At 36.6% G+C, this 10,452-nt stretch overlaps 1 protein-coding gene across 1 annotated transcript; it reads left to right on the forward strand.

Moving 5' to 3' along the window:
• The first annotated feature begins 583 nt into the window (after positions 1–583).
• On the forward strand, positions 584–2,748 carry LOC114826000 (uncharacterized). Its single transcript, XM_029105511.2, has 3 exons — positions 584–722; positions 842–940; positions 2,093–2,748. The coding sequence occupies exons 2-3, from the start codon at positions 850–852 to the stop codon at positions 2,689–2,691; spliced, it is 690 nt and encodes a 229-aa protein (XP_028961344.2). The 5' UTR covers positions 584–722; positions 842–849; the 3' UTR covers positions 2,692–2,748.
• The last annotated feature ends 7,704 nt before the right edge of the window (positions 2,749–10,452 follow it).

Genomic DNA, 10,452 nt, shown 5'->3' on the forward strand with positions numbered 1-10,452 from the left:
AGTCGTGTCCAACAGTTAGCAAGTCAAGTCTAGCGACACCCGATCAAACACAACAATCACCAAGTCAAGTTTAGGAGGTGGGCTTATGTGAATTGGGTATACTGTTACAATGGCGTGCGTCCAAGAACACAATGTCATGTGGAGTGAGATTAACACATGACTTGTCTTATTGGACTAAGACGCCACGATGGCTAAATATCTAGTCAATCTAAGTTGTTATTCAAATTCAGAGGTTATAGTGTCAGGTCGACAATCTCCAAATTGATTCGAGAATCTTCACATTGGGGGTTCAGCATCATCTCTTTGGGCTCGGCAGCCACCAGGTCGGTCTACCGAATTAGGTCAGTCTCAGAATAACGTCGGGCCGGATCCGAGTGGTCACCTAATTGGGTCGAGGGATGACGTGATCACTTGGCCCAAAAACCCTCTCACCCCTTCACTAATCCCCAAAATTAGGCCCCACCCAGTTCCAATTTTTCAAATCCTCGGCATTTTCTTATGCAAAAGAAATCCATGCACAGAACACACAACGGCTACAAGGGTCCACCACCAGTCGTCTTTTTGTCCGTAAACTCTGCAATGCTTCATCAGTATTCAAGCACTTTCCACCCCACACGTTTTTCCCTTTTCCTCTCCTCCTGGAAAATCCCTCTGCTTTCCCACTCCTATTCCTGCATTTTCCCACCAACCAAACACATCTCTCCTGTATTTTTCATGAAAAAGTAATCAATACCCTATTCATATTATTCTCTACTTTCCTCTCTCTCTCTCTTCTTTTTCTTAGTTTATATTTTTCTACTCAGCTTTCTGAGTAAAGCAAAACCCCCATTTTTTCTCACAGGTGAGATTATGGTGAAGAAGCAGCAGCTTTGTTGCTGGGGGTGGCTCATAATCTTCACTCATCTGCTACCAGCAGCTCTTGTTTGCTCCAAAAGCCATGGTACAATATAATCTCAACTTTTCTGATTCTTTTTTTATCTTTCCTCTAAAATTCCAACTTGTTTGAGCTTTTACTTTTTCTAGGAACTATGCATATACATTTCCTCCAAAATTATAGCTTGTTCTCCAAACTCAACTTTGATGTAGCACATTGCAATATATTTACTGCATTTGTCTTGTATTTCTTCTATTTTTCTCTGTCTCAATTAGAGCTTCTGTTTCTGATATTTTCTATCAGTACTTTTGCTTGTACTGTTTCTGAGTGTTGTCCCCGTGTCTGACTTAAGTAACCGCACACGCGAGGGGGCGGGTTTAGAGTGTGATTCCCAAAACGGGAATTTAAAGTAGTTGGATACTCACATTCTAATAATTATTAGATTGTTTTGTGCACTTTGTCCACTGATGATGGGTTAATTAGAAGGTCCAGTGCTGAATAAGAAATGCGCAGCAGCCACTCATCAGTAAAGAGTTTATTGTTCTACAAGTTAGAGGATTAAATTGCATTTCTTATCTCAGCGACCTAGCATTTATTCACTTTCCACTTCTCGAATAGTAATCCGTCATTCAAAAATGTCAAAAGCATTTCATCCGCCACAATCTTAACGTTGTTCGTCAAGGTACTCTCGGTGTTTCCTTCCCCCTGTTATGATTATTAACAAAATGCAGAGTGACCACTGACAAGAATCCCAACCGAACTAGGGAGAAGTCCGAATGAATGGTTATACCAATCATGAAATTCCGGTCTCTACATGTGATGAACACGAGTTGGTCCTTATGATGTTTCATAACTTGGTTCTTACAGTAGGACCCTTAGCACCACACTGGTCTTTGGCTTTACAATTTGAAAAGTTGAAGTTGAAGTGAAATATTAACTTGCAGGACTACTTGGTGAGAGTAGGAAAGAATAGCATCATTGGTGACCTTGTCCCTGCCGGTATTTAATTCCCAAACTATCAAGATTAATGCATATGGATTGAGTTAAAACATTACCATTCCACTCTTCACCATTTTGTTGAGTGTAAACGATTTTTATCGATTTTTAATTCCATGATTACATAAGATAGAAATACATATTTGTTAAAGCGTGTCGTTTATTGTATTTTGTATGGCAACATATGTTGATTTGTGACATTGAGTGCGGTTTGTCCCTCAGGAAACCCTGCAAATGATCTTGTTGACATTATCAACAACAATCGAACAGCTCACAAACTTCCAAAACTAAACGACAGTTCAGGACTCGGGTGCATTGCCTTGCAATATGCTGAGTTATGCAAGGGAAACTGCACTAGCAACAATACCGTGAACTGCAAACCGTCTGAAGATGACTTCACCGAAGTTTTTGCCCCCAACTGTGGTGTGGAACTACCCACTTTCGACACCATAACTGCCCACATTGTGGGTTGTCAATCCAAGTATCTCGAGCCCTCACTGGCGTTTGAACATGTTCTTGTTCGAGACAGCAAGGCTTTATCAATTCTGAGAAATAAATCACATACTGAGGTGGGAGTAGGCATGGTTCGGGCTCACAAAGGGCCATTTTTTTGGTGTGTTCTCTTCAGCAGTGGGAAGACAAACTCCACATTTGTACTGGAAAATCGCGGTGAAGGGATCCATCAAAAGAAAGGTTGCTACAGTGGAAGCAGCATACCATGCAGTGCAGGTCAAAGGAATGATTCCTCGCTGTTGAACGATGTTACTATCATCGCTTTTCTATGTGCTGTTTATCTTTTCCAACAGTTGCACTTCAATTAATGATTCGTGGTTACAACTCTGATTTATTTCCCTAGAGAATGCTCGAAATTTTTTTTACGATTGACTTGAGAAGAGTGTGATACACACACACAGATAGACCAAAAACTATGGATTCCAATTTATGCTTTTGCTTTTGATCCCCTTTGATTCCGTTGTTAGGTTCTTTCATGAGTTTTCTTGCTATAAAAAGTTGGCACAACCCACCTATGTTGTCCCTGGTGATAGAACAGTCACATATCATCCCTTTTGTATGATAAAAGTTGAGAATTTAAGCCACCCCGCACTATCGTTCATTTTAATCAGGACTGTGTTTCCTGGCCAGAAAAGAATGGCATTGTTTAGGTATGGTATAGGCCTGATTTCCAAACTCCAACAAGACTTGAGCGGGATTGTGCTTTGGGCCTCTTATTATCCTGGTGGGTACTCAATTTAAGCTGAAATTTGACATCAAATAACACCCAACAATCCGTTCATTAGGGACTCAAAACTCTTTTTGTTTAAATTTCCACATTTTCCTGGATTACACTAATTAAGTAGGGTAATATTCTTGCATCTTCCATGGGGAATGGATATATATTTCCCCTTTACGAATAATGTATTTTTACAGTATAAAACGAAACCTTGTAATTTTTTAATCTTTGATGAAGATCATCTCTAGAAAATAATCATTCGAATTAGAAATTATTTAGTATCCTAATGTATCAAATAAATGGATGGTCTATCATAAATATATTCCTTATACTCGCACAATCGATTTATTCCATACACTTGGATGCATAAATGATCTTCAAGATGATGATTTTTTTTATATAGAGATGATCTTTAAATGAAGAATAAAAAGTTGAACAATATCGATATAAAATTTATATCGTAAATATACATTATTCGCAAGAGTTAAGTCATGTGCATTTTTCACAGGCAGATGCAAGCATTAAAACAATCAGGTAAATGAAGAATATAATACTTTCAAACATTTGCATAATTGAAAATATAAAAAACGGAGCACACGACCGCATCTGAGATGAGAGACAATAATGGTTGGCCGTTAAAAAGCGTTTTTTAGGAAACTGTTATTAGAATTCTAAAACAGTAATCTTGCATTTTTTTTTCTTTTTATTTTTCGAGAAAAATAAACACACATGTTTTTCTTCTCTTATACACCTTTGTTTAGTCTTATCCATTATTTTCACTTTAATCATTCAATTCAATAACCAGAAATAAAAATTAAGTGTGAAAGAGGCTAAAAGGGGTGAAAATCAGTGTTTTTATTCTTTTAAACAGATAACAGTGAAGAATGATTTTTATTTTTTTTTCCAGTGCCAACAAGCTCTCTTTTTCATATCAACTATCATATTCCATTTGTCCATGTGTTGCTGGAAAACTACTACTCCTCCTGTTCAATAATTTGATTGATAAAGTTCATTTCGCAATTAAAGTGGAATAAATATTCATGGTCCTTGATTCTTCAAGAGACAAAATAAGGGTCCTCTTATTTGTTACATTTCCACATTTACGTGGATATTATAGAGACAAGTGTCTTGAAATAAAATGACACTTGTATATATATTTAATTATACGCATTCATGTCACTAAGTTGCATAAAACAACGTATATGGTAGCAAATGTATGACAACGATGATGACTCTGAATTCAAGCTACCAAGAGATATTTTAGTGTGATCGAAATACGGAATAGTACCTTATATGTTACTATATACAAATAGTATGATATGTGTATTAAAAAATTAATAACTTAAAAAATAAAATTTTTCATCTCTTATATAATAATACATGATGTATTATTTGTATTCTGATCACAACGAAAAAAATTTCTAAGCCAACATAGAGAAAGTTCATGGATCATGATCCCGGGGACCCCAATGAAATAAAACAAAACGAAGAACAAGCAGAGAGGAGAGGATTGCAACTGGTTGTGCACAGCTGGTCATTCTGGTATTCAATTAAGTTTAAATTTTATGGGCTACCAAGCGCTAAAGCTCTACCATGTTGGTATCTTAGGTTTTTAGCTAATATGATTGATATATCTCTTTATTTTGATTTTTGGAGATTTAAAATAGATAAAAATAATCTATGTGTTTGTTCACAATCAATTATTTTGGTTATTCAGTGAAAAATCTCCAGTAAATGATAAAAATACCATCAATTATTGTCAAATCATTTTGGCTAATGTTTATTAAATTGAAGGTATTTTTGTTACTTTTGGTCCTTATTTAATAGAATTTTTCACTACATGATCAAAATGATTTATGGTGGACTAACACAATGACGTCTTCTATTGATTTCAAATCTCAAATGGACTATCTTGGCTAAAAAGTTTTTTTATTTACAAGTGAGACGTTTCATGTTAGAATTGTGTACATAGTGAGTTCGAAACCAATTTATTTTATCCATCATTTAGTGTAAATATAGGATTAGGCTAGAGCTACAATGTTTACATGTTTTTAAGACAATTAGTTAAAAAAAGAAAAAAAAAATTTGAATCTCGTGGATAACAAGTTGATATCATTATTATTGTGGTATACTCATTATATGATTTAGTCTAAATCTTCCACCTCTTCAGTGTAAAGTTATCGTTGAAATAAAAATTAATCAGTGCGGGAGATTTGAAGCTGTTATTAGTAATCAACAGACAACAGATTAGGGATATTTGTTATTTCACTAAATTAGAAAATTAGGTTATGATGGGCATAATTAATTTCAGTTGCACAACAAGGATGATTCTATTCAAGGACACTCTAAATTGGTTGTCCATAGCATCACCGAAACAAAGTCTTGAAAACTTGGAACAGTTAATAAAGAAGAGCAACTTATAGTCTTATATGGTACATGTACACTAATATTATGTAGTTCTTATGTGGAAAAAAAAAACCTATACATATCGTTACACTATTAGTCTATTAGTATGATACGTTACGATAACAATGTATCCGTATTTTAGAAGTACATATCCTAAATTTGAGTGGTTTTATTAATCTTTCTTCTTACAATATTTATTCATCTCTATTGATCATTCAATTTTTTAAGTCCAAGAAGCATATAGAAATCTGAAGATTTCCGATCTCCCATTAGAAAATGAGGTAATTTATGCAGACTAAACATCATATCCACCACCAAACATCTTATCCACCACCTTATATAGAGCTACGAGTGCACATTAACTAAACCTCAGGGCTCAGGTCATTAGAGTAACGGCCATATATACCATTTAATGGTCCCATATATAAATGGACCTAAAACACTCACAGGACACACATGCATATTTGGCCATCAAGAGTGCTTCTATTTTTATTTTGTTTTTTGAAATAATATTATCTACACTAAAGGAGAAGAGGGTGGTGGACTCAGCTTCATAATAGACTAGTAATAATGTGGTTCAAATTCATCTTTGACGAGAAACGTACCTAATACATCTTACTTACAAATGAAGAAGAATATCATTAAACCGTAGTGTTAAGTAGCAAGAGTGCTTCAATTAACCTCTAGTTTCTATCTAGAGGTTACAAGTTGGAAAAAAATCCCAAAAATACCAAACCGAACCGAAAAATTCCCGAAACCAAACCGAAATTCCCGAAAATTTCGGTACCCAATACCGAACCGATCCCGAAATTTCAGTACGGGAATCAGTCTCAAGTTTTTGGGATTTCGATAATCCCAAACCAAACCGAAAAATATATATATATATATTATTTAATTTTTAAATATATATTTAGAATTTTAATTGGCCATTGGATTTTGTTGAAAATAAAGGGGAGTCCATAGAAAATAAAGGCTTCAATAGAAAATAAAGGGTTCAATAGTTGCACATATTGCAGTACGAATGATTTAATACTGCAATTTATAGAAAATAAAGGCTTCAATAGTGGCACATATTGCAGTACAAATGATTTAATAGTAAAAAGAACAAAGTAGCGAGGGAGTGTGTTAGATTAGACCTGTTGTAGCAGAGAATATTATGTTTGTTTTGACCCTATTTGAATCAAAAGGCACAAAGACCCTTTAGCTTTATTATATTTTGGTCCCTATGTAATTGCCACTTTTTCTCCACGTTGTAGAGGAATGGGCCAATGGCTTTGTTTTGATATGTAAAGCAGTCTATTTAGGGGACTGGCTTCTGGGTGCAAGTTATATGTTCAAACAGATTGGCACTGGCAGACTGGCAGCCCAAAAGCATAACATGTTAAAAGGTTGAATTTTAGCCCAAAAGCATAATATGTTAAATTTTAGTTCAAAAGCCCAAAACCATTTCGGAATTCCCGATTTGTCCCGAAATTCCAAAACTATTTCGGGATTCCCGAAAATTGGGATTCTCAAAAATTTGGTTTGGGATCGATATTGAAATTGGGATTCCCGAAAATTTTGGTTTGGGAATCGGGACAAGGGTTTCGGTATGGGATCTCATACCGAACCACCTTACAAGTAATAAAAATAGTAAAAACTAATGTCTTAATATTCCATTTCTCATTTATTTTTATTTTTTTGTCAAATTCAAGTTTAGTAGTTAAACTTAGGTTTATTTATCAACTAAAACTTTCGTTCATAATTTTCAAAAGTACGTGCATCACACACCTAATAAACCCTAGCCATATCTGATCAAAAAGATTCGGCTATTGTGTGTTGGTACTTGTATATGGTATTGTTTATATGCTTTTCTACCAAATTTTTCCGATTTTTAGTATTTGTCTCATGCAGTGGCGAATCCAGGATTTTAACATAGGGTGATCCTAATATAAAAATTCCAAAAAAAAAAAGCTTTGAACAAATAAATGGCAAACTATAACTTTTCATTCATAATCTTTGTGCTAAACAAGCTAGAAATACTAAATTTGTCCACGACGGGATTTCATACTTTAAAAACGTGTCATGATAGTTTCATTGTCAATACAAGAAAAAACATCTTTCTCAATGTAAACAACTAAACTATCATTTAACCATTGATCCCCCATTCTGTTGCAAAGTGGACTCTTAATGATATTCATGGCGAAAAATGCTCTATCTACTAAAGCAGTTGCAACCGATAAAACCGAAGTCAATTCAATAAGTAAATGCACATATTGAAATACTCTGCAACCCTTTTCCCACCACTTTCTTAGCAAGATCACTAATGCTTTGCAACTGAGAAATGTCACTTCTTGAACGCATATAATGAATATAAATATCGAGTTGATCTTCAAGTGCCGATAGGTCTTGCTTCGTAAAATCTTGAGAGTACAATTGAGCAAGGCAAAGTAGTTTTTCTTTGTCAAAAGCTACAAAATAATCATTTGGACTCAAACTAGCCAAATATATGAGGGTACAATTGAGCAAGGGGAACTAGCTTTTCTTTGTCAAAAGCTACAAAAGAATCATCAAAGACCTTTTGTTTGGACCCAAATTTACATCATCGGCCCGTGTAATCGAGACCGTAGAGTAAACATAGTTCTCAGCCGTCGGATGGAAAAGTGAAAATATTTTTGTTAAAAGATAATATTATGGTTTTTATCATAACTTGACATATTCTTAAACGGGATGGATATGATGCAAATTATATCCTCAAGTAAGAGTGTTTGGGCTCAAATTAACATGTTGGGCCGAGTATAGAACCACTCTCGGCCCGGGAGGCCTGGCGACAGGGGAGCCTTGGATCATTTAGTACGTGGGCTCCTAAACCTAGGTCGGCTAGGTCATATTACATTTACTAGTCGAGTCCTAACGCGATAAGGAGTCTCGGCAAGGGTAATAACCCGGAAGTGAATCCGGCTCAATAGAGGACTAGGCTCACAATCCTAGTAAACATAGGACTGGTCGAGTGGGTGTTTGATCCGGAGAAGAAGACCTAGTTCGAGTAGGGTTTTGACTCGACTTCAAAGGTATCTAGTGCTATAAATAGAGGAGGCTGTGCATCATTCAAAGGACCTCCAGCCCCCACAAAATCAATACAAAATTGCCCTGCGCAAACTCTCACAACTTGAGATCTTTTTCTTTTCCTTTTTTCGCTGACACATCTTCCGTTGGCATCAACAGCACTGTGGAAGCAACCGGTGATATCTTAAGTCGGCATAGATAGCTCTGTCACCGTAGAGTCGGTCGGTCTCGCAGTATCTTCCGTTGGCATCAACAGCACTGCGGCGAGAACGGTCGATTACTTATCCAAGTCTCGGTCGAGAAGGGTTTTTCGAATCCTTGTTGGTCGAGGTCATCTCATTAGCCTTCTTGGCAAGGTGAGGTGTCACAGTTATTACATTCGGCACATTGCAAGCCGAATTCGGTTCGTGAACTTTGTAAGAAATAGCAGCCTTGTCTTCAGGCTCGAGAACCCAAGAGGCCGAGACGTGTTCCTTTCTCGGCCGCAATCGCAAGACGCAGAAGTCAGTAGCGCGACCCAACGCAGCATCATCAAATTTACTCCTCGGCCGAGCCTCGGCCGACGAGTTGGCACGCCCCGCAATCACCGAAGGACGTAGTTAGCTTAGAATATACTCGGCCTGCGCGCCACGTAGGCTTGGTAGATTTTAGGGTCAACATTTTGGCACGCCCAGTGGGACCCAGTGCTAATACTACGAAGTTCATATGATATATCAAGATTCCAATCTGGCTCAACGTAGCCGATTGTACGAGCTCCTAGAGGAATTGAGAAAACACAATGAGGAATGTAAAAGATCTTTGGAAGTGGAAAAAGTTCTTCGTGGCCATGGAGAGATGCAAAAGTCATTCGCTTGCATGTTGAGAATAAAAGCTCATGTTACCCTGCAAGAGCAATGGGTAAATGAAGACAGAGCTCGATTTAATGCCTGGCTAGATAAAGAAAATTTTCCTTACGTTTCTGATTACAGATCAATTCCATTTGAAAAATGGTTAGGTCCAAAGGCCGGGGGGCAATTTTCCGCTCCGGCCGTAATCAGACATCGGCCTAAGAAAATTGTTAATTTAGCCGAAGAACAAAGGCCACCTATTTTTTCGGTCGAGGCTGAAAATATGGTCGGCCAAGAAGACAAACCTAGGCCACCTATTTTTTCGGTCGAGACTGAAAGTGTGGTAGGCCTAGATGAAGAAATTCAAGTTTTTGAGCCACAAATCGACTCAGAAAATAATTCGTCAAAAGAATGCTCCAATGACGAACGAGGCCGAGATATTGGCCTAGCCCAAGAATCTACGCCAATTGATATGATTATTGGCGATAAAGTCGATATGGAGAAATCCTATTCGGCTAAGTTGTTTGAATTAAACGCCGAAATTATGCCTGGGGGGCATAATACTTGTTCCACACATTCGGCGGCCGAAAATGCAAAATATTTCACCAAGTCAGAAATATTGGGAGATGATCTTTTATTCGGTTTTGGAAAATGTCAAAGTGAAAATTTTGATGTAAAATTTTGATGACCTTTATATGTATCCAATGTTCGGCCCCTTTGTTTTTAATTAGTGTTCTTTAAAAAAAAAACTAGAACTAAAAATCCTAACAAATTAACAATAAATCTGTATCAACTAACACTAAAAATAAGTAAGACCTAACACTAAATTAGAAAACTTACAGAAATCCTAAAGTTGATGCTGATGGCCTTTGACTGGCTTGGGTAGCGTGAGGAACAAGAGCGGCAAACAATTAGGTATTATATAAATTAGAATTGGTAAAGTGAATTTGATTGAAAGCAATCTGACTAATGAAAAGTCATTGGGCTTTTATTAAACATTAAATGGTTTGATTTTTCTACAAAAGACGGTGAGTGCTCTATCGCGTGAAGGTTCTCACATGAGTCTTTAATTT

Source organism: Malus domestica, chromosome 07, assembly GCF_042453785.1.
Source record: "Malus domestica chromosome 07, GDT2T_hap1".
NCBI lineage: Eukaryota > Viridiplantae > Streptophyta > Magnoliopsida > Rosales > Rosaceae > Malus > Malus domestica.

Bases quoted from the DNA above. Each gene is read 5' to 3' on its own strand.
- LOC114826000 (XM_029105511.2), top strand. From the start codon at position 850: ATGGTGAAGAAGCAGCAGCTTTGTTGCTGGGGGTGGCTCATAATCTTC. The intron at 941-2,092 runs GTACAATATAAT...TTTGTCCCTCAG, and splicing joins TGTTTGCTCCAAAAGCCATG to GAAACCCTGCAAATGATCTT.